The 26,025-nt window shown below is 37.1% G+C and overlaps 1 protein-coding gene across 13 annotated transcripts in view; it reads right to left on the reverse strand.

The window, feature by feature from the left end:
* The window catches only part of KLHL3 (kelch like family member 3), a 260,598-nt gene that overhangs the window by 151,851 nt on the left and 82,722 nt on the right, over positions 1 to 26,025 (reverse strand). For 6 of the 13 annotated variants that reach the window (XM_074313563.1, XM_074313570.1, XM_074313562.1 and 3 more), the window contains one exon: positions 25,695 to 25,770. The exons of the other annotated variants lie outside the window; for them this stretch is intronic. In XM_074313563.1, the coding sequence (XP_074169664.1) occupies positions 25,695 to 25,705 (11 nt within the window). In that variant the 5' untranslated portion in view covers positions 25,706 to 25,770. The remainder of the gene's footprint in view (positions 1 to 25,694; positions 25,771 to 26,025) is intronic. 13 annotated transcript variants of the gene reach the window in all.

The raw sequence follows: 26,025 nt of genomic DNA on the forward strand, positions 1-26,025 counted from the left end.
CACACTTCCATGCAGATACCTACCTTGCCCAGCCCTACCTAATGGTTTTTTGATTGCATTATTTTGGAAGGGAGGGAGGAAGGAAGGGAAGAAGGGAGAAACCGGTTTTATAATTGGAATGGCCCCATGCAATTCCTGATCAAGATGTTTTTTAATGATAATCTCTTCAACTTTTGACATCCACGTCCTCAAGAAACTTTATTCATGGGTAGGAGAAGGAAAATTTTAAATAGTTTTTCTAACTATTCTAAAATGAACCACAACTGAAATTATACTTAAAGAATCTAATACCTCTGCCTTTTCATTTATTGGCAATTGAAAGCATTCCAGGCAGAGGGAACGGCTAGTGTAAAGGTTCCAAGGAAGAAAGAAGTCCAGTGGGTGGAGACTGCTGACAGAGGAGAAGAGTGGCAGGGAAGATTTCCTGTGCTAATGTAAAAGGATTTCAAATTCAATCAAACTTTTCACTATCAAGAATTCTAAAATAATGAAAAGTTTTATTTGTAGTCTATACTATAATGGTTACCTTCTAGTTACCCTGAGATCCCACCAAAAGTGTATCTCAGCTTCAGAAACAGAAGTGTTTTATACACATATATGTATGTATATATACTATATATAATACCTAATATATATTATGTATAATATATATTTATATATAGGTATATGTATATACATATATACACATACATACACACATATATATATATACATACACACACACACATACACATCATATACATATATGTATGTACTAGGGGTGCCAAAAAAATGTATACAAGTGCACACTTTGGTCAACGTTGCTCAAGCAGTAGTTCACCACAATCAGAAGTGTCTGGACGCTGATGGTAACCACTCTGAGCACCTCTTGTAATTGCAGAAGTCAAACGTGACTTGTATTCATCTTTTGTTATTGGTATATATTGAGTATTACAATTTTAATACAGTTTTCCTTTCTTAAAATGTGTACACATTTTTTTGGCCCTGTGTGTGTGTGTGTGTGTGTGTGTCTGTGTGTGTGTGTGTGTGTGTGTGTGTGTGTGTATACACACAGAGCCACTGGCCCACACGTACCCTCCAGAAGTCCCGCCCAGCTCCTCTGCTTCATCCTCCAGACCAGTTATACACTACACTCATGGCGCGCCTGCATCTCTATGTGTCCCATTGACCGCACTCTCCCTTGTCCTCAATAAGCAGCAGCTGGCTCCTAAAACAGACATCCAGCTGGTAGATGACTTACTTGGGATGCACTGAGCACCTTGCGGTGGAGCAGCAAATGCCAGCTATCCTTCAAAGTATTTGCTATTTGCAGGGCTGTGGTCACACACTGCCCCATTATGAATGTCCTCTGAGGATTTCAGCAAGGGGATGCTCCTGGTGCTATGCCCAGGTTGTACCTGAGTACATCAAGGGCTGAGGGGATTAACAGCTCCTGCATGCCTATAATCCGTTTAAAACACATTGCTTGAATACTTCTGGCTCCTTTTTCTTCCTCTCGTTGTCTAAATAAGTCTTATCCTGATTCAGAATTCAGCTTGAAAGTGAGTTCAAAATCATTCATGCATTCATTCATTGAATTAACAAATATTTAGAAAGAGAAATTAAGAAAATAATCTCATTTACAACTGCATCAAAAAAATAAAATATCTATGAATAAATTTAACCAAGGAGGTGAAAGACGTATACACTGAAAACTATAAGCCACTGATGAAAGAAACTGAAAGACACAAATACCATGCTCATTGACTGGAACAATTAATATTGCTAAAATATCCATACCACTCAAAGCAATCTACAATTAATGAAATCCCTAGCAAAATTCCAACGGTATATGTTACAGAAATACAACAAACAATCCTAAAATATATGTTAAACCACAAAAGACCCTGAATAGCCAAAGCAATCTTCAGAAAAAAGAAAAAAAGCTGGAGGCATCATGCTCCCTGATTTCAAACTGTATTACAAAGCTATAGTAATCAAAACAGTATGGTATTGGCATAAAAACAATCACATAGATCAATGGAACAGAGCGGCCAGAAATAAATTCATGCATAAATTGTCAGTTAATTTATGACAAAGGAGTCAAGAATATACAAAAGTGAAAGGACAGTTTCTTCAATAAATGGTGTTGAGAAAACTGGACAGCCACATGCAAAGAATGAAACTGGACCACTATCTTACATCATACAAAAAATTAACTCAAAATGGATTAAAGACCTGATCGTAAGACCTGAAACGATAAAACTCCTAGGAGAAAGCATAGGGGTAAGTTCCCTGACATAAGTCTTGGCAATGATTCTTGGAATTTGAGACCAAAAGCAAAAATAAACAAGTAGGGACTACATCTAACTAAAAAGCTTCTGCATAGAAAAGGAAACCATCAACAAAGAAACGCAACTTATGGAATAGAAGAAAACATTGGAAAATCATGTATCTGATAAGGGGTTAATATCCAAAATAAATAAAATACTTTACAACTCAATAGGAATAAAATAAAACCAAGCAATCCAATTTTAAAATGGGCAGAGGACCTGTATAAACATTCTTCCAAAGAAGACATACAGATGGGCATCAGGTATATAAAGATGCTCTACATCACTAATCATCAGGAAAATGCAAATCAAAACCACAGGGAGACAGCACTTCACACCCATTAGGATGTCTATTGTCAAAAAGATAAAAAATAACAAGTGTTGGCAAAAACGTGGAGAAAAAGAACCCCTGTGCACTGTTGGTGGGATTGTACATTGGTGCAGCCACTATGGAAAACTAAGTTGTAGGTCAATGGATGAATGAATAAAGAAAGTGTGGTATATGGAAACAATGGAATATTTTTCAGCCATTAAAAAAGAAGAAAGTCATGCCACTTGAGACAACATAGATGGACCCTGGGAGCATTATATTAAGTGAAATAAGTCAGACAGAGAAAAAGAAACACTGTATAATCTCACTCATATGTGGAATTTAACAAGAAAAAAACAAACTCATAGATAGAACAGATTAGTGGTTCCCTGACATGGGGAGCTGGGGTGGGCGGGGGGAGTGGGTGAAACAGGTGAAGGTACAACTGTCCAGTCATAGGATAAATAATAAGTCCTGGAGATGTAATGTACAGCATGGTGACTACAGTTAACAATATTATATTGCATATTTGAAAGTTGCTAAGAGAGTAGATCTTAAAAGTTCTCATCACAAGAAAAAAAATGTAACTGTGGTGATGGATGTTAATTAAACTTATTATGGTAATCATTTTGCAATATATACATATACCAAATCATTATGTTGTACTCCTAAAACTAATACAATGTTATATGTCAATTATTTCAATAAAACAATTTTTTTAAAAAATGTTTACAGAGTGTCTACCAGGTACCCTGCTAAGTTCTAGAAATACAGTCCTGAACAAGACAGACACAGGCCTGTTCCAAATCTCAAGGAACAGAATCAGGAAAACCAGTAGGGGTCTACTGTAGTAGACCAGGGAGAAGATAACGTCTGGGACATGTCTGGTAGTAGGAAACATGAGAAGTGGATGAATTCAAATACATTGGGGTAGCAGAGTCAAAAGTAACGTGCTGATAGATTTGGTCTAGAGCAGGGGTGTCCAAACTGCAGCCCGCAATCCATTGTTAATTGGCCCGCAGCAAATTCCAAAAATATATTTAGTTTACTTAAATAAACCAGGTAAGGCAATACGAACTTCACCTCGAGTGAGTGGCCCAGTTGTTTGTGTATTTTACCGCATATGGCCCTTGGTAAAAAACGTTGAAAAAAGTTTGGACACCCATGGTCTAGAGTGTAAGAAAACACAAGTCACCGAGAACAGCTCACAGGTTCCTGGATTAAGCAACTGGTAGGATAGCAATTCCATTTACTGAAATATGGGAGAGTGGGAGGAGGCAGGGCTGGGGTTGCAAATCATGAGTTCGGTTTTGTCATTTATATCTGAAATCTCTATTAGATATCTGACAAGAGTTAACTAAGCAAATGGATATAGGGGTCTGACGATCAGGGAAGGGTCAGGGCTAAAAATAAAATTTGGAAGTAATCTGCACACAGTAGACATGAGACAAGATTACACAGCAAGAGTGTGCAGATGAAAAAGATACCTTAAGACAGAGCCCTACGTACTCCAATATTTAGAAGGTTAGTGGAAGAAAAGGAGAATAAAGAGAAAGAAGATGAGGTAAACACACAAATAAGACTGAGAAAGGGCAGCAAATGAGGTAGAAGAAAAACCAGGAGAGTGTGATGTCTTGGAAGTCAAACCAAACAAGTGTTTCAAGAATGAGGGCTGTTCAAATATATGGTGATGGAAGGAGAACTGACTCTGGGTGGTGAACACCTAATGTGACATATAGATGATGTATTACAGAACTGTACACCTGAAATCTACGTAACTTCACTAACAATTGTCACCCCAATAAACTTGAATTTAAAAAAAAAGAATGAGGGCTGCTATAACAGAATACTCTAAACTGTGGCTTACACAATAAATATTGTTTATTGTTTATTTACAGTTCTGGAGGCTAGACGTCGGAGACCGGGCTGCCAGCATGGTTGGGTGAGGCCCTCTTCTTAGTGTACAGCCTTTTCCCTGTATCCTCACATGGCTGAAACAGAGAGAGCTCCGATCTCTTAATGCCCTTACAAGGGCACCAATTCCACCAGGGGGGCTCCATTCTCATGACCTATATAACACTAATTATCTCCCAAAGGTCCCACCACCAAACATTATCACACTGGAAGTTAGGCTCCCGCATATGAATTTGGGGGAGGACAAAAATGTTCAGTTGGTAGCAAATTGATATAATAAAAAAGATAAGCAACAAGTATTAGTGAAGATGTGGAAAAATTGGAACCTTCATACATTGCTGGTGGGAATGTAAAATGGTGTGGCCACTTTGGAAAACAGTCTGGTTGTTCTTTAAAAGGTTAAGCATAGAGTTACCATATGACCCAGAAATCCCACCCCGTGTATAAATTCAAGAGAAATGAAAACATATATCCACATAAAAACTTGAGTACAAATGTTCAGAGCAGCACTATTCATAAGAACCCCAAAATGGAAACAACCTAAATGTCTATCAACCAATGAATGTTACCCATTCATAAAATGTGGCATATTCATACAATGGGATATTATTTGGCAATAAAAAGGAACAAAGTACTGATACATGGTACAACATGGATGAACCTTGAAAACATTTTGCTAAGTAAAAGAAGTCAGAAACAAAAGGCCACATATTGTATGATTCCATTTACATGAAATGTCCAGAATAGGCAAAATCTATAGAAACAGAAAGTACATTAAAGGTTGCCTATAGCTGGAACAGGAAAAGAGGGGGAAAGGAGGAGTGACTGCTAATGGGTACAGGGTTTCTTTTCGAGGGGCATGAAAATGTTCTAATATTAGATTGTGGTGATGGTCGCATAACCCTGTGAATACACTAAAAACACTGAGTTATACAATTGAAATAGGTGAATAGCATGGTATGTAAATTACATTTCAATAGAGCCATTTAAACAAGTAAGGGAGAGGTCACCTAAAACAAATACTTTTGAGAGATCAGCTAAGATTAGAATAGAGACCACTGAATTGGGTCATTTGTGAAGGTGACCCACAGATGTTTAGTGGAGTGATGGAGACAGTCGGCAAATAGGGTGGACTGAGAGGGCATGAGAAGTGAGAAAGCAGAGTCAAGGAAGTATTACTTTAAAGGGTTGCAGAGAAGTGGGGTAATGACTGCAGAGAATAAAGGGAGGGTCATTTTTTGGTAAGATGGGAGATAACAGGGCATGTTCGGTAAGAATGAATTGATATGGAGGGAAAAACTGATGATGAAAGAAAATGTTCGTTGTTGAATCAAAGTCCTTGAAAAGGAGACGTTTAAAAAGCATAAATGGAAGGCTGACATGCATTCATTTCAACAGAGGAGAAGGCAGAGAGCCAGGGCACAGGTGTCAGTAGGCTGTAGATAGTGTTAGGGAAACGAGGGAGGAGCTGCTGTTTTTTCCATGAGGCCTGAAGCAAGGTGATCAACTTAGGATAAGGACAAAAAGATTCATCAATTATATTGCTGTATAATAAGGTTACCCCCAAAACTTAGCTCATTAGATCATGTTTTCTTCACAGTTTCCTGGACTTGATCTCTGCCCAGAAGCCAGTTCTTTAATTTAGTATCATTTGCTTTTAGGAAAGCCCGGAAATTTTTAAAACCAGTAAGTCCTGGATCCTTTGTGTTTAACCATCTTTCCTGTAACATCTCTCTCTCCTCTCAACATTTTACTATAAGCAGCAAGAAGAATCCAGGTGGCATCTTCAACATTCAGCCTAGAAATTTCCTTAGTGAAATCACCCACTTCTTTATGTATATTTGCTACTTTCTACATTAATACAACAGACAATGTTGCTAAACTCTCTGCCTGTACTCTCTCCCTTTCCTTCAGTTTCCACTAATATTTTCCTCATTTCCCTTTAAGCCTTCACCCACAGTCTTCTGAAATGCCATGCGGCTTCTAATAGATTCTTCAAGACTCTTCAACTTTTCTCTCACATTCTCCTCAAAGTCCTACCAGCTTCTGTTGACCGCTTGGTTCCAAAAACCAATCCCACATTTTTAGGTCTTTGTTATAGAGAAATCCCATCTCCAAGTACCAAGATCTGTATTATTTACCTATGACAAATTACCCCCAAACTTAGCAGCAGCTTGAAACAACAAATGTTTATCTCACAGTTTTCTTTGAGTCAGGAATTTGCAAAGTACTTCAGCTGGGTGACTTTGATTCAGGGTCTCACTAGGGGTTGTCATTAAGATGGCAGCCAGGGCCAGAGGATCTGCTTCCAAGACAGCTCACTCACATGACTTCTGGCAGCTGGCCTCATTCCCTGCCACACGTCACTCTCCACAGAGATGCTCTGACATGGCAGTTGGCTTCCCCTGGAGTGAGTGAGCCAAGAGAGGGGAGAGGAAGGGAAGCCCCAATGCTTTTTATGACTCAGAAGTCATACACACTCACTTCTTTTTTTTTTTTTTTAACTTCATTGAGGTATAATTGACAACCAGCTCTTGAAAGGAAGATTATCAAAGAATTTGTGGACGTATTTTAAACCATCATAAGAAGGAATGGAGAAGGCTGGTGGAGAGAGAAGATGAGAAATACCTGTTTCTGAGAGTGAGAGAATGAATATAAGATCGCTGGAAAATTTAGTAGGATTTCCAAGAAACTTTACATTCCCATTTAAGACCGGTGATAATGAATTTAGAGGATGGTGCAGCCCTTGAATTCGTTGGCTAAGTTAGATGCCTCGATCACATACTCCTACAGCATCTTATGGTTTCCCCTTTTATTGCTTTCATCAGGCAGATTTGCAGAATTCGTTTATTTGTCTGTTTCCCCATAAATGAAGAACCTTTCAATGTCAGGGACTGTGTGAACTATGCCTCGTATGATAGGCATTCAATTAATATTTGTAATATAATTTAATCAGCTCTTGCCTTTGGACAAGAAAAGAGGAGGGGGGAGGTGAGAAAAGAAGCCACAACACACCCTGGAAAACAGGAGGGTAGATGGGCACTTGAAGGCTCACCCCAGAACCTGGAAAGAAAGGAGCGACACTAAATTTGCCAGAGAAACTAGTTTACTACCACCCCACCTCCAGTTCTCTAGGTTTTCCACTAGCCCAAATTCAAGCTAGCTCTGTACTCCTCCCAACCTGGGTTTCCGGACCCAACTCTACCCAAATGGAGGCTCGTATTATTTTTGATCATTGCATAACAAATTACCTCAAATCTAGTGGCTTAAAACAACATGAATTTATTATCTTACACACTGTAGGTGAGAAGTCTGACAGTGGTTTCATTGGGCTAAAATTAAGGTGTCAGCTGGGCTGCATTCTTTTCTGGAGGCTGCAGAGGGGAAACTGTTTCTTTCTAGAGGCCACTAACTCTCCTTGGCTCACGGTCCCCGTCCTCCATCTTCAAAGTCAGCAACAGTAAATCTAGGTCCTTTCACACTTCAAACTCCTCCTGCCCCTTCTTTCATTGTACCATCTTTCCATCTCCCTCTCTGTCTCTCTTTCTCTTCCTATGACTGCAACCAGAAAGGGGCTCATATGATTAGATTGTACCCCCTAGATAATCAAAAATGTTCTATCTCAAGGTCCTTAACCTTCTTAATCACACCTATAAAGTACCGTTTTGCCACATTCATTAAGTCTGGGAATTAGGACATGGACACCTTTGGGGGCTCTGCCTACCACAAGATAAAAAAGGAGAAGGTTCCCAGATGGGAGTTAAAGGAGACCACATGTTTGTACAGGTCATAAAGCCAACACTGATTTAATTAAGAGAAGTGCTGAAGGAAATTTTTAACTTTGATTACGCAGTTTACTTAGCACTACATATGAGGTTGAAATGCCAGATGTCGGAGCAGCACAAGGGAGGTAAGAGAATAAAAAATCCAAAAAATACCACAGACAGACAAGCTTCTGTGTCCTAAAACTATTGCTGTGATTTGGTGGTTTCCAAATTTGGAATCACACACAAACACAACTATATGTTGCTTTTCTTTTGTAAGTTACATATTTCAAAACAGCTCAAATTCTTACTTATTTTCCTTCCAAATGCAATGTTCCATTTACATGCCACCAGATGGCAGAGAAGAACAGAGAACAAATTCCTAAATACAAAAAAAAAAAAAAAAAAAAAACCCTCCCAAACCTCCTTTTTTTAGAGAAGTCCAGCCCTCGGAATAGAAGGCAAACCCAAACATCTTAGAATAGAAAAGCACCTTATTTTTAAAGGTTTTCAGAGATATCAATTTTACAATTTTTCTCTGAATGATATTTTGGAAACTTGTTAAAAATGTATATCAAGACAATGTAGTCAAGATGAACTCAAAATAGTTAGGCAAATTCACAAGTTTGGAAAGAACTAAGAATCAACTTTAGCTTTAAAAGAAGCTACCAAAAACAAAGAAAGAAAATTTAAAACTAAAACCATTACCTTGGCCCTGACCTCTGTGAGGAAACTTATTGGCTGCCTCCTGTCCCCACTTGGTTGTCCCTCAAGCACCTCAAATTCAATTTGTCCCACACTAAGCTGACCGTCTTCCACACTTGCTCTTCCTCCTGTGCCTTATTGCAGTTAAGAATAGTATCACGCTGATTGCCAAAACCAGAAATTTCAGGTCATCCTTGCTGTTTCAATAACCCTGAACTTATAAAGAATCCCTTTTTCTTCCCATACTGGTTTGGAAATAATGCACCGTTTCTATTCTTTTGTAGTTATCCCAGAAATTACCACATGCATACGAGTATTTATCAAACCTAAAGTTAATGAATATTTTTATCCTATCCTTAGGTGACATGAGGATCATTTAAAATGCATTATCCCCCTCCTGGATTATATTATGGTTGCTGTCATTGTTGTACATTTTAATTTTCTAACCCTACTGAGTCATTATTATTGCTATTTTACACAATCAGGGTTTGGTTAGATTTATCTATACCTTGTTTCCCCGAGAATAAGACCTAACCAGAAAATAAGCCCTAGCATGATTTTTCAGGATGACATCCCCTGAACATAAGCCCTAATGCGTCTTTTGGAGCAAAACTTAATATAAGACCCGGTCTTATTTTCGGGGAAACACGGTATATCTGCCACCTTCTTTGATCTTTCCTTCTTGCATCTCAGATCTTCCCTCTGGAATCATTCTCCTTCTGTCTGAAATTCCTTTACAATTTCCTACAGTGATCATCTTCCGGAGATGAACCCTCTTTGCTTTAGTTTGTCTGAGAAAGTCTTTTCTTCTGCCCTCATTCTTGAAAGATTTTTTCGTTATTTACAGTTTTAAAAATTAAGACTTTATTTCTTTAGAGCAGGGGAAGGGTCACAGAAAAATGAGGAGGAAGGTGCAGATTTTTCCCACCACTCCCATGCACAGCCTCCCACATTATTAACACCCCACACCACAGTGGTGCATTTATTATTAATACAACTGATGAACCTACAATGACACATCATCATATCCAGAGTCCATAGTTTACATTATGGTTCACTCTTGGTGTGAAAGATTTTTGTTTAGTGTAAGTTCTAGATTGGCAGATACTTTATGTCAGCCCTTTAAAGATACCATTCCACTGTCACCTGATTTCCACTGTTGCTGTTAGGAAGCCAACTATTAATCCAACTGTAGCTCCACTGAAAGTAATCTACTCTTTTCCTCTGGTGCTTCTGAGATTTTTCTTTGCCTCTTATTTGTTGTAATTTCTATGATGTGTCTTGGGTGGGTTTCTTTTTATTTATCCTATTTGGAATTCTTGAGCTTCTTTAATTTGTTCTAAAATATTTTTAGTCATTACATCTCCAGATAACGCCTCTGCCCCATTCTTTATCTCCTTTCCTTATGTAACCCCAATTAAATGAATGATAAATCCTCTTACTCTACCCACCGCACATCTTAATTTCACTTCCATATTTTCCATCTTTTTGTCTCTCTAGATTGTATCTTCTAATCTATCCTCTAGTTCACTAAATTCTCTTTAGCTTTGCCCAACCTTCTGTCAAACCCTTCAACTGAAATTTTATTAGGTTACTTATTCATCATTTCTTGAAGTTCTATTTGGTTCTTTTTCACATATTTTCTGCTCCTTTTTATAATTTCCTACGCCCTGCACATATTTTTAGGCTTGTATTTTATTTCTTTAAATATCGTTGCATTAGTTGGATTAGTCACAGAATGCTAGGTTATGTGACAATAATAAGTGAGTCCAAAATCCCAATGGCTTATAACCACAAGCACTTGCTTTCTGCTTTCCCTTTATGTTCACTGTGGGTCAGCTGCAGTACTGATCCACATCTTTTTTGCTGAGGGACCAACAATGACAGATAAGCTATTATCTGAAATATCAATGCTTGTCATTGGTGAAGGGGAAAAAAGTATGGCCAAACACACGCTGACTCTTAAATCTTCTACCAGGAAGCAATACATGTCACATTCTGCTCACATTTCAAGTACAATTCTCTTGTACTTGATGGGGCACCCAATTTCATGAATAATAATTAGTCTATCATAGACTTCTCATTACTAAATATGCAGCTCCCACTCCCTGTCACATACAAATACACTTACCTCCTCCTGAAGGGGAAAACCCTAAAGTCCCACACAGTCCCTGCTTTGAGCTCAAAGTCCAAGATTTCTGAGTGACATATGTCCGTCTCCACATCAGGGCTAGATGATGTTCATTTTAACCTAGACACTATATGAACTAATAAAACACAGTATCTGTTCCACCCCATTCAATATAAATAGTGAAATAGGGTTAGGAAAATTACAATAATACTCCCACTTGTAAAGTAGAAAGACGGAAGTCACGATTCTAAACTCCCACTGGGTAGATAACTACAAGGGTTCCTCTCTGGGGAAGGGGACTATTTCTTGAATAGGTCTTGATTTCACTCCTTAGGAGTGACTCCCTAATCTATTGTTCACCGTGGCCCTTGGTTCTGCTCTCTGGCAGGATGTTCCTTTTCAATTATTCTTGGTCACTGTGAAGAGGTCATTGGAAAATATTCCCTCTTTGGGGACTCAGGAGCTTTCTCTGCATGTTTCCTTTCCATAGAACACTGGGGCCAACAGTTGCAGACTCTTTTCATCCAGGCTGTGGGTACTTTTGATGCATAATTCTTTCTCCAAAAATACTTGATTCTTTCTTTATTTTATTTTAATCAGCTCCTTATACTAAGAGCCATACCCACAATTCTTTTCAGGACAATCCTGCCTCATTGGAGTTCATTCAGGCAATTGAGCGTGTCAAGCTTCTGTTGGGATACACACACCCTTTGTCTCTTTTTCTTGATCATTTTATCGAACTAAAAAAGGCTTGATAAACATCACTTTAATCCAGCCACAGGTTTTTAACTATGAGCGCATATCCTTGATGTGATAGTTTTATCTTTTGCCTGATAGAGACGAGAATCACTCGCATCATCCAAACCTGCAAGTCCTAAATTTCTCTTCTCTCGTACTTTGCTTTCAAGATGAGGAATTCAATTCTTTTTCTGCTTGTAAATCAGCCAATTCTTTTTTAAGCCCATCTCTTTCTTGTCATATTTTATCTATCAAATGCAGCCAACAATAAATAACTCACACTACAAAGATCATTCTATTTCTCCCAAATCTTCCCACAAAGAAAACTATAGGCCCAGATGGCTTCACCAATAGGTTCCATAAATATTCAAGGGAGAAATAATTCCAATACTATCCAGATTCATTCAGAGAATTAAAAAAGGGAGTATTTTCTCCAACTCATTTTAGGAGACTAGCATAACTCTGATAACAAAATTCACTAAGGACAGTAAGAAAAAGGAGAATTTACAGGTAAGCTCACTGAAGAACATACATGCAAACTTCCTAAACAAAATATTAGCACACAGAAAACTGCAACATATAAAGACGATAATGTATGATTAATTAATGTTTACTGAAATAACACAAAGTCAATTAGCATTAGAATATCAATTAATATTATTAACCACAATCACAGAACAGAGGAGGGGAAAATGATCATCTAATACTGACGGAAATGTATTTTATAAAAGTTAATACCTATGCAAGATTTTTAAAAAATAAATCTTAGTGAACTGAAAAAAGAATTTTCTTAGCTTGAAATAGGTATGTACAAAAAACTTACAGTAAACAACAGACTTAACAGTGAAATATTTAAAGCTTTGCATTTAAAGGATGCCTGTTGAAACCACTTTTTATTCAACATTGTACCAGAGGCCCTAGCCAGCCCAGTAAGGCAAGAATATGAAATAAAAGAATAGGGATTATAAACAGAGAAACAAAACTATCATTATTTGCAGATGAAAAGATCACAAATGTGGAAAACATAAGAATATTTAAGAATCAATTATTAAATTAGTAAGACATTTTAGCAAGATGGCTGAAAACAAAATGCAAATGAGAATGAAAATACATCATTATCAAAATTATTGGAATGCTGTGAAAGTAGTATTAAGAGGGAAATTTATACATTGCAGGCCTATCTCAAGAAACAAGAAAAACCCCAAATACACAACCTAACACTACATCTTAAACAACTAGAAAAAGAACAAATGAAACCCAAAGTAAGCAGAAGTAAGTAAATGATAAAAATTAGAACAGATTTAAATGAAATAGAGAACAAAAAGACAATAGAAAAAATTAACGCAACAAAGAGCTCGTTCTTTTAAAAGATTTAAAAAATTGACAAACCCTTGGCTAGACTCATTAAGGAAAAAAGAGAAATAAACAAAAATCAGAAATGAAAGAGAAGTTATCACGGACACCACAAAAATACAAAGGATCATACAAGAATACTATGAAGGACTATATGTCACCAAATTCAATAACCTAGAAGAAATGGACAAGTTCTTAGAAATATATAACCTTACTAGAATGAATCACAAAGAACTGAAAAATTTAAATAGACCGACCAACAGTAAGGAAATTAAAACAATCATCCACAAGTTCCTCAAAAAGCAAAAGTTCAGGACCAGATGGCTTCACTAGTGAATTCTACCAAACATTCAACGATGATTTAATACTTGACCTCCTCAACCTCTTCCAAAAGATTGAAGAAGATGCACTAATACTTCCTAACTCATTTTATGAGGCCAACATTACCCTGCTACCAAAATCTGGTAATGGTAACACAAAAAAAGAAAACTACAGACCATTGTGTGAATACAGACACAAAAAGCCTAAACAAAATACTAGCAAATGAAATATCCCAAAATGAATTTGCAAAATCAAGTGTGTTTCCTATATATCAGCAACAATTAAAAAATGGGGAAAAAATGTAAATACCGACTATGCTAGCATAACATATATGAAGTATCTAAGAATAAATCTTTAAATCTATGCCAATCTCTATATAGAAAATGTAAACTTTACGAGAGAACTTTTAGACCTGAAAACATGGAGATATCTATCAAGGGTAGGGGGTATACCCAAATAGACTCAACATTGGAAACACTTCAATTCTCCCAAAATGAATCACAGATTCAGTGTAACTCCAATAAAAATCACTAGTAGTTTATTTATAAGACTTAAGAAGCTGATGCTAAAATTTATAAGGAAACACAAAGATCAACAAGAATAGTCATAACAGTATCTACCAGAAAAATGTGAAAACATTTATTCATAAAGATGTATGTATCCCTATGTTTATTGCAGCATTATTCATGGTGGCCAAGACATGGAAACTACCCAAGTGTCTTTTGATGGATGATTGGATAAAGATGGGGTACACATATACAATGAAATACCACTCGGACATAAGAAAAGATGAAATACTGCCATTTGCAATAACATAGATGGATCTTGAGAGTATCATGCTACGCGAAAAAAGTCAGAAGGAAAAGGACAAGAATCATGATTTCACTCATATGTGGGTTATAAAACTGAAAGCAACAAATGAATGAACAAAACAAACGAACAAACAACTCATTGACACAGACAACAATATGGTGGCTACAAGAGGGGAAAAGGGGTGGGGAGAGGCTGAAGAGGCTAAAGGGGGTCAAATATACGGTGACCGAAGGAGACTAAACTTTGGGTGATGAGCACACAATGCAATATACAGATGATGTATTATAATATTTTACAATTGAAACTTATATTATCTTATTAATTAATGTCACCCCAATAAATTTAATTTTTAAAAAAGCAACTTAAAAAAAAAAGAATAGCCACGATACTCTTGAAGAAGCAAGAATAAGCTGGGAAGACTTATTTTATATCAAGATTAATAAAATATAGTAATTAATATAGTGTGATATTGACACAAGAGTGGTCAAAAAGACAAACAGAACAAAATAGACAGCCACAAATAGACCTATGCATATATAGACACTTGATAAATGACGATGGCACTGCAAAGTGGTAGGGGAAAGACTTTTTTTTTAAGTTTATTGGGGTGACAATTGTTAGTAAAGTTACATAGATTTCAGGTGTACAATTCTGTAATAAATCATCTATATATCACATTGTGTGTTCACCACCCAGCGTCAGTTTTCTTTCCATCACCATATATTGGATCCCCTTTACCCTCATCTACCACCTCCCTCCTCCCTTACCCTCTGGTAACCACGAAACTATTGTCTGTAAGACTGTCTTTGCAATAAATGATTCTGGGACAATCAAATATAGCTGAGAACAAAACGAAATTGTACTTTTATCTTAAACCATAAAAAATTCAATTCTAAGTAGATTATAAACCTAAATGTGAAAGTGAAGACTGAAAACCTTTCAGAATATCTTCATGACCTCGGGATAGTGAAGAATGTCTTAAATTGGACACAAAAAGCACTAAAGATTGATACATTCAACTACATTAATCTTTGTTGAACATTAGGGGTGAGAGAGAAGATAATGAACTGGATCCAAATTGACTGAAACATCACGAAGTTGGAGAAGAAGTGGTCTGAAATAGCAATGGGGATCTAGAAACAGATAGATGATAGATAGATGATAGATAGATAGATAGATAGATAGATAGATAGATAGATAGATAGATAGATAGATAGATAGAACCAATTCTCATTATTTGTGGTAGTTACGTTCTAGAAAGTTGCCATAAACACTGAGTTAGTGAATACTAAAACATTGATCCTAAGGAGAAATATAGTATTAGGTTCCTGTGAGCCTGTAGCTATATTTTCATCAATGAATCAATACATAACCTGTTTTGAGTGTTTCTGTTTAAAGATAACTTATTTAATATACTCGCAGCAACAGCAGTACAAATCACGCCTGAATGAAGCTTATCTAACATGTATGTTTTCTCTGTAAGGTATAGCACAGTCTTCTGAGACTTAAGAACATTAGAAAGCACATCAGCACTACATTTGGGTGACTATTTTAAACAGTAAAATTGCAAACAAAAAGCACAAAAATTAGAAAAATATAATAGCACTAAATAGACCATACCAAAAGACACTTGTTTACAGTACAAGAGATGAGACAGGAAGGTAAAACAGTTGCCTTGTTTGACCTCAACTGGAAATGTGCTCATCAGATGATTCAAATTTTTCACCACTATGTGCATGTCCTCAAATGACCTTGAAAGCACTGTGAGTTTAGACTAGGGGGTTACAAACACATTTAATGAGAAAGTGAATTCATAAATATGGACTCCTTGACTGAGGATGAACTGAACATACATATATATGTTCTCTGAGAAACACCATGTGAAGCTCTAGATGAAACAAGCAAGTGGGTGTGGGAGGGGTACAATGCCTAGAGGGACTTGCATTTTGAGGAATCCCCAAGGAATAACAGAGATGAAAGGAATATTTAGAATTAACTGATGCCAACATTCCAATGAAAATCTAGTAAAAGGTTCTTTTGGAGATTTTTATGCTTTGCCATTACGAGGTCTGACAATTAAGTTCATAAACTTGCCACCATGCGCTGACATTAGCTGTACTGTAGAAACAGCTCAGGAAGGTTTCATAACCTGTGTATATCAGTGTCTCACAGCTGTGTGTGTGTCGCCATGTGACACTGTCTTGCTGAGTGGCGTTTATTGTTGTTGCATGCTTTTGTGTGCCATCGCGAGAATGTCTGAGCTTGAATGAGAGAAATAAACAAACATTAAATGTCTTGTTAAACTTGGCAAGAGTGAAAGTGAAATCAAGGACATGTTAGTCCAAGTTTATGGGGAAATGCCATGAAGAAAACGCCAATGTACAAATGGATTAAACACTTTTCTGAGGGGAAAGAATGCGCCACTGATGAAGAGAAGTCAGGGCAGCCAATAATGAGCAAAACTGATGAAAACATTACAAAACTTTATCAAAGTGTGTGTCAAAATCATCAACTGACTATGAGAAGCATAGCAACCAAGTAAACATCGATAGAGAAACAGTTAGGAAAATCTTAACTGAAAATCTTTGCATGAAAAAGGTATGTGCATGAGGGTAAGGGGGATCAAATATATGGTGATGGAAGGAGAACTGACTCTGGGTGGTGAACACACAATAGGATTTATAGATGATGTAATACAAAATTGTACACCTGAAACCTATGTAATTTTACTAACAATTGTCAATAAATTTTTAAAAAATAAAAAAAATAAAAGGTATGAGCAAAAACGGTCCCGAAGGAGCTCACCGATGAACAAAAGCAAAGGAGAGTTGAAATTTGCCAAGACCTTTTCGAGAGGTAAGACGATGTTTTGGGCCATGTTATCACTGTTGATGAAACATGGGTGTATTAATAAGACCCTGAAACAAAGTGTCAAAGTGCACAATGGAAGCCAGCCAATGCTCCACGATCAAAAAGTTCCGTCAGTCCAAATCAAGAGTCAAAACGATGTTGCTAACCTTTTTTGATATCACACGGATTATTCATTAGGAATTTGTACCAACTGGACAGTTAACCAAGTTTACTATTTGGAAGAGCTGAAAAGGCTGTGTGAAAAAGATGAAAACGACCTGAACTTTTCACCAACAATTCATGGCTCTTGCATCACGACAATACACCAGCTCACACGGCACTGTCTGTGAGGGAGTTTTTAGCCAGTAAACAAATAACTGTATTGGAACACCCTCCCTACCCATCTGATCTGGCCCCCAATGACTTCTTTCTTTACCCAAAGATAAAGGAAATATTGAAAGGAAGACATTTTGATGACATTCAAGACATCTAGGATAATATGACAACAGCTCTGATGGCCATTCAAGAGTTCCAAAATTGCTCCAAAGGGTGGACTAGGCACTGTCATCAGTGCATAGCTTCCCAAGGGGAGTACTTCAAAGGTGACCATAGTGATATTCAGCAATGAGGCATGGAGCACTTTTTCTAGGATGAGTTCGCGAACTTAATTGTCACACCTCACTCATATTTGTCTGCCAAAGCATCATAGGATACTAATTAGGTCTGGATATGAGGATACAGCCAATATATTCAAACATGGCATCCCAGACTGTTACTCCCTTAGGATAATTCCTAGAAATTAATGTGGGCTAATGTTTAGCCACAAATAAGGTTGTTTATAATATGGTTTTGTTTGTAATGAAGGGTGGGGAAGACTATCAATAGGAAACTTGTTAAATTATGCTCTATCCATAAAACGCATTATTATTGCTAAAAGAGTAGTATCTTTGAAGTATCTCCTGATTTTTGTTACCAATTCCCGCCCCTATTTTCACCCTCCCCCTCCTAACGTGATCAGCTATCATCAAAGAGAGGCAGGAGAAGGTGGGATCCTGTAATAAAAGTATAAAAGTAGGCACGTCAAAAAATAAAGGATTACTTTTGCTGCCATTTAACAATCAAGCTAGCCACTAGCTCACAGAGTTCTTCCTGTGGAGTGAAGACACCCCTGTCCTCTATTAAAACTTCTCCTTAAAACTAGAGTTGGGAAGAATTTGCTGGATTGTGGGAAAGGGAAAAGATATGAGGTAAAGTTGAAGAGGCAGACAGGAACTACATCATATAAGACTTTGTAAGCAATAGTAAAGAACTCTTATTTTGTTACAATTGCAATTAGTGTCAAAAGGCATTAGGTAAAGAAGTGACATAACGTAATTTATATTTTCTCAAAATTCACTCTGATACAACGTGGAGAAATGATTAAGAGGAGGTAAAAGAAAATGTAAGGGAACAAGTAACTACACTATTGCTTTAGTCCTGGCGAGAAATGATGACGGCTTGGACTAGGATGGGCAGAATAGTGACAGAGAGAAAAGGATGTTTTTAAGACATATTTTGGAGAAGGTCGTTTTCTAAAATGCTAAAATTGATTATATTACAGAGGTGATATTAAGATTATTTCCCCCCTCATACTATTTCCCAAGTTCTTAAAAATAATGTTCTTAGATTTGAAATAAAAAACATTTACTTTAAAATAATTAAACACTAAAATTAACAAATAAAATAAGATACATTTAAGCAGACTGGTGCCTAATATTTGCAGGGCAAGAATATAAATGAAAGCCCACAAAAAACATAAAATGGAGAAAAGACAGCCTCTTCAATAAATGGTGTTGTGAAAATTGGAAAGCCACGGGCAAAAGAATGAAACTAGACTGCTATCACTGTGTATCAAAATTAACTCAAAATGAATCAAAGACCTAAACCTAAGACCTGAAACAATCAAATGCATAGAAGAAAACACAGGTACTAAACTTATGGACTTTGGGTTCAAAGAGGATTTTATGAATTTGACTTCAAAGGCAAGAGAAGTAAAAACTAAAACAAATGAATAGGACTATATCAACATAAAAAGCTTCTGCACAATAAAAGAAACCATTGACAAAATAAAGAGGCATCCAACCAAGGGAGAAGATTTTTGCGAACAACACCTCTAATAAGGGGCTAATTCCAAAATATATAAGGAACTCATACAACTCACAACAAAAAAACAAACAACCAAACTGAAAAACGGGAAGAGGACCTGAAGAGACATTTCTCCAAAAAGGACATACAAACGGCCAATAGACATGAAAAAATGCTCAACATCACTAATCATCAGAGAAACACAAATAAAAAACACAATGAGATATCACCTCACACCAGTTAGAATGGCTATCATCAACAAGACAAATAACAAATGTCGGAAAGGCTGTGGAGAAAAAGGAACCCTCATATACTGTTGGTTGGAATGCAGACTGGTGGAGCTACTATCGAAGGCAGTGTGGAGGTTCCTCAAAAAATTAAGAATAGAATTACCATATGACCCAGCAATCCCTCTCCTGGGTATCTACCCCCAAAATCTGAAAACATTCATCCTTAAAGATATATGTGCTCCGATATTCATTGCAGTTTTATTCACAGTGGCTAAGACATGGAAATAATCAAAGTGATAGATGATTGGATAAAGAAGATGTGGTATATATACACAATGAAATACTATTCTGCAATAAGAAAAGATGATATAGTGCCATTTGCGACAACATAGATGGATCTTGAGATTATTATGCTAAGCAAAATAAGTCAGACAGAAAAAGTCGAGAACCATATAATTTCACTGACATGTGGTATATAAAACTGAAAACAACAAAGAAACAAGACAAATGAAAAAACAAAAACTCATAGACAGAGACAATAGTTTAGCAGTTACCAGATGGTTGGGGGAAGGGGAATGGTAGATGAGGGTAAAAGGGATCAAATATATGGTGATGGAAGGAGAACTGACTCTGGAATGGTGAACACACAATGTGATATACAGATGATGTATTACAGAATTGCACACCTGAAACCTATATAACTTTACTAACAATTGTCTCCCCCAATAAACATTAATTAGGAAAAAAAACAGAGTTTACGTCATCAAAATGGCGGCATGAGGTGAGCCTCTGTAAAGCTCCCCTGGAATTTACAACTAATCAAACAATAAACCCACAAAGGACTCCCTGCACAGCAGACAGGCAAGACGAAGAGGCCCACTACTGAATTCACCTAAAGGTGGGCGAATCACTTGAGCAGGGGAGGAGGGAAGGAAGAAGTGCGGATACAGAGCCACCCAGGCAGGCGCAGGACACAGACCTAACTCAGTGCTCCGAGCTCGCTGCATCCCGGAACGAACGCAGCTGCAGGAGAGGGAAGAACTCGGACTGCTAGGGCTCCGCTTATGGCCCACAGGGCTGAGGGGACAGCACATAACACGGCTGAACCCAACGCTCACGGCAGAGACCTCGGAGAAAAGACTGAGGGAAGAAGGCTGAAAACAGTGGTTTAAGCCCTCACTGCTGAGCAGAGAACGGAAGCCTTAGGCATTGAGACTAGCCGCCCCCCCCCCCCCCGCCACGCTCCCAGAGCTCGCCCCGCCCCCACCTGCTCGGTGCTGGAGGCGGAACAGAGGCAGTGTCAGATCAAAAGAACAGAATATTTGCAGTTCTGAGTACTGTGTTCCGCAGACACAGATTTGCAGCCCAACTAGCTCCAGCAAAGGGGAGGGAGCTGTGGAAGCAGGACCGGCTGTGGTGGTGGTCACTGCCATTGCTCTGGGCCACCTATCTGGTCGGATCCCTGCAGGAGTAAACAGAACTGCTGAAAACATACGGGCTCTGAATCTGGTGCAGGAAGAGCTTTGGAACTTCAAAAGCTCTCCACATACCCACAGGGATGTGGTGCCCTATGACCCAGGTGAACTGTTAACAGAGGAGAAGCCCGCCTACCAGGGAATCTCCCCATTGTGTGAGAAGCTGGAATAGTGCAGAGATAACATAACACTACAGTGTGAGACAAAAAAATGCTGCAGTCGGAGAGAAAATAAAACATTCTATAAACACATACTGGAAAACAAAAGAAAGACCTCTTCCTATCAACCAGCTGCAGAACCCACTCCTGTAGATGTCTAGAGTTGACCAGATGGAGGAAAGAATCAGTGACATCGAAGATAGAAACCTGGAAATTACACAGATGGAAGAAGAAAGAGACTTGAGACTTAAAAGAAATGAAAGAACTCTACAAGAACTTTCTGATTCCATCAGAAACAGCAATATAAGAATAATGGGCTTACCACATGGAGAAGAAAGAGAGAAGGGAACAGAGAGTATATTCAAACAAATAGTCTATGAGAACTTCCCAAACATGTGGAAACAACTGGATCCTCAAATCCAAGAAGCAAATAGAACACCTAATTACCTCAACCCCAACAGGCCTTCTCCAAGGCACATTGTATTGAAGCTGTCAAAAATCAATGACAAAGAAAGAATCCTCAAGGCAGCCAGGGAAAAGAAGACGGTAACCTACAAAGGAAAGCCCGTTAAATTATCATCAGATTTCTCAGCAGAAAGAGAATGGAACCAAATATTCTACAAGCCAGGAGAGAATGGAACCAAATATTCAAACTATTGAAAGAGAGAAATTATGAGCGAAGAATAATATACCCAGCAAAGATATCCTTTAGATATGAAGGAGGAATAAAGACCTTTCCAGACATACAAAAACGGAGGGAATTTTCTAATACATGACCTGCACTACAAGTAATACTAAAGGAGGCTATTCGACCACCATCAACTGGGACAATTTGTGGCAACTAAAACATAAAAAGGGGGAGAGCAAAGGCCTGAACCGGAATATGGGAATGGAAAAAGTAGGCATGCTGAAGAAAATGGAATACTCTAAATATCAAACTTTCCTTTACATAAACTTAAGGGTAACCACTCAAAAAAAAAAAAAAAAAAAATCCAGAACTGAAACATATACTGTAATAAAAGAAGAAAAAAAAGGGAAACATCATAAAATACCACCACATAGAAATAATAGACAACAACAAAAAGGCAAAGAAACAATGGAAACACAGTCTTACCAGAAAACTAAAGATAGAATGACAGGAAATCCTCACATATCAATAATCACCCTAAATGTAAATGGACTGAACTCCCCAGTAAAAAGGCACAGAGTAACAGACTGGATCAAAACTAAACCCAACCAAATGCTGTCTCCAAGAGAGACATCTCAGCTACAAAGATAAGCATAGACTCAAAGTCAAAGGGTGGAAATTGACACTCCAAGCAAATGGTATCCAGAGAAAATCAGGTGTAGCCATACTGATATCAGATGAAACAGACTTCAGGGTGAAAAAGGTAACAAGAGACAAAGATGGACGTTTCATAATGGTAAAGGGGACTATACAACAAGAAGACATAACAGTCATCAATATTTATGCCCCCAATCAGGGAGCACCAAAATATACCAAGCAACTACTAACAAAACTAAAAGGAGAAATTGACCAAAACACAATTATACTTGGGTCCTAAATGTATCATTGACAGCTATGGATAGGTCATCCAAACAGAAAATAAATAATGAAATAGCAGCCCTAAATGACACATTAGATGAAATGGACATAATTTACATTTATAGAGCATTTTATCCTAAAACATCAGACTATGCATTTTTTCTAGTGTACATGGAACATTCTCAAGGATAGACCATATATTGGGACATAAAACTAACCTCAGCAAATTTAAGAAGATTGAAATCATACCAAGCATATTCTCTGATCACAAGGCTTTGAAATTGGATATCAACTGCAAAAAGAAAGCAGGAAAAACCACAAATACATGGAGATTAAACAGCATACTTTTAAAGAACGACTGGGTCAAAGAAGAAATTAGAGGAGAGATCAAAAGATACATAGAAACAAATGAGAATGAAAATACATCCTACCAAAATTTTTGAGATGCAGCGAAAGCAGTTTTAAAAGGGAAATTTATATTATTACAGGCTTATCTCAAGAAACAAGAAAAACCCCAAATAAATAACCTCACATTACACCTTAAAGAACTAGAAAAAGAAGAACAAAAACCCAATCACCTCTGCTGTCCCCTATCACCTCTGCTCTTCAACATAATGTTGGAAGTCATCGCCAGAGGAATCAGGCAAGAGAAAGAAATAAAAGGCATCCAAATTGGAAATGAGGAGTTAAACTGTCACTCTTTGCAGATGACATGATGCTATATATAGAAAACCTTAAAGACTCCACCAAAAAGCTATTAGAAACAATCAACGAATACAGTCAAGTTGCTGGCTACAAAATCAACGCACAAAAGTCCATTTCCTTCCTATATACTAACAATGAAATCTCAGAAAAAGAAATACAAAAAACAATTCCTTTTGCAATTGCAGCAAAAAGAATAAAATACCTAGGAATAAACTTAACCAAGGATGTGAAAGACCTATATGCTGAAAACTATAAGACATTTTTAAAAGAAACTGAAGAAGACACAAAGAAATGGTAAGACATTCTGAGCTCATGGATTGGAAGAATCAACATAGTTAAAATGGCCATATTACCCAAAGGAATATACAGATTCAGTGCAATTCCCATCAAAAATCCCAATGGCATTTTTTAAAGAAATAGAACAAAAAATCATCAGATTTGTTTGGAACCACAAAAGACCCCGAATAGCCAAAGCAATCTTAAGAAAAAAGAACAATGCTGGAGGTATCACACTCCCTGACTTTAGCTTGTACTACAGGGCAACAATAATCAAAACAGCATGGTATTGACAGAAAAACAGACACATAGACCAATGGAATAGAATTGAGAACTCAGAAATAAAACCACAGAAATATAGACAGATAGTTTTTGACAAAGAAGCAAAAAACATACAATGGAGAAAAGACAGCCTCTTCAATAAATGGTGCTGGGAGAATTGGATAGCCACGTGCAAAAGAATGAAACTGGACTGCTATCTATCACCATGTACCAAAATTAATTCAAAATGGATCAAAGACTAAAGCATAAGACCTGAAACAATAAACTGCATAGAAGAAAACATAGGTACTAAGCTTATGGACCTTGGGTTCAAAGAGCATTTTATGAATTTGACTCCAAAGGCAGGGGAAGTAAAAGCTAAAATAAATGAATGAGACTATGTGAAACTTAAAAGCTTCTGCACAGCAAAAGAAACCATCGACAAAATAAAGAGGCAACCAACTGAATGGGACATTTTTGCAAACAGTGCCTCCGATAAGGGGCTAATATCCAAAATATACAAGGAACTCATGCAACTCAACAACAAAAAAACAAACAACCCAATTGAAAAGTGGGCAGAGGACCTGAAGAGATATTTCTCCAAAGAGGACACACAAATGGCAAATAGACATATGAAAAAATGCTCAACATCACTAATCATCAGAGAAATGCAAATAAAAACCACAATGAGATATCACCTCACCCCAGTCAGAATGGCTATCATCAACAAGACAAATAGTAACAAGTGTTGGAGAGGCTGTGGAGAAAAAGGAACCCTCATACACTGTTGGTGGGAATGCAGACTGGTGCAGCCGTTATGGAAGGCAGTGTGGAGGTTCCTCAAAAAATTACGAATAGAATTACCATATGACCCAGCAATCCCTCTCCTGGATATCTACCCAAATAATCTGAAAACATTTATCCTTAAAGACACGTGTACTCCAATGTTCACTGCAGCTTTATTTACAGTGGCCAAGACATGGAAACAACCAAAATGTCCTTCGATAGATGAATGGATAAAGAAGTTGTGGTATATACACACAATGGAATACTATTCGGCGGTTAGAAAAGATGAAATAGAACCATTTGTGACAACATGGATGGATTTTGAGATTATAATGCTAAGCGAAATAAGTCACACAGAAAAAGCAGAGAACCATATGATTTCACTGATATGTGGTATATAAACCAAAAACAAGAAAAGAACAAGACAAACAAATAAGAAACAAAAACGCATAGACACAGACAATAGTTTAGTGGTTACCGGGGGGAGGAGGGTGGTAGAGGAGGGTAAAGGGGTTCAAATATATGGTGATGGAAGGAGAACTGACTCTGGGTGGTAAACAGACAATGGGATTTATAGATGATGTATCACAGAATTGTACACCTGAAATCTTTGTAACTTTACTAACAATTGTCACCCCAATAAACTTTAATTTAAAAAAAAAGCCCATACCATCTCTAAAAATGTGAAATTCATAAAACAATCTAAAATAAAATGTTTAATCCACATAACTTGACAAAATAAAAAATACGTGTAAAGCTATGATATTTATATGACTAAAAGTTAAACTATCATAGACAATTGAATTTGTTATTATTGCATATGTCTGGAGCAAATGTTGATGAGCTGGCAATGTATGGATGAATAATGAAGACATACATAATTCATAAATTACAATATGTTCCATAAAATTTACTTTCTTACCTTGACTTCATCAAAATCACAGTTATGTTGTTAAACAAACTTTCCTCATAATTTGAGTTATATTGCCAGTAAGGATCTAAAGGATTAAAAATAAATTGTAATTTATTCAAAGTGTATAAAATTTGAAGATACTGCCATGAAAAAAATATACACTAAATGTGAAAAATCAAAAATTAAAATTATTTTCACATCTGTTTTCTAAACTGCCCAAAATTATCTTTAAAATTGAAAAGCAATGTACAAATTATAATTAACAAACACCAAATTTTAACTAAAATTATTACAATAAAGTTGAGACTCATGTAATTTTTTAAAAAACTAAATCCTACTG

This window comes from Rhinolophus sinicus, linkage group LG10, assembly GCF_036562045.2.
Source record: "Rhinolophus sinicus isolate RSC01 linkage group LG10, ASM3656204v1, whole genome shotgun sequence".
NCBI lineage: Eukaryota > Metazoa > Chordata > Mammalia > Chiroptera > Rhinolophidae > Rhinolophus > Rhinolophus sinicus.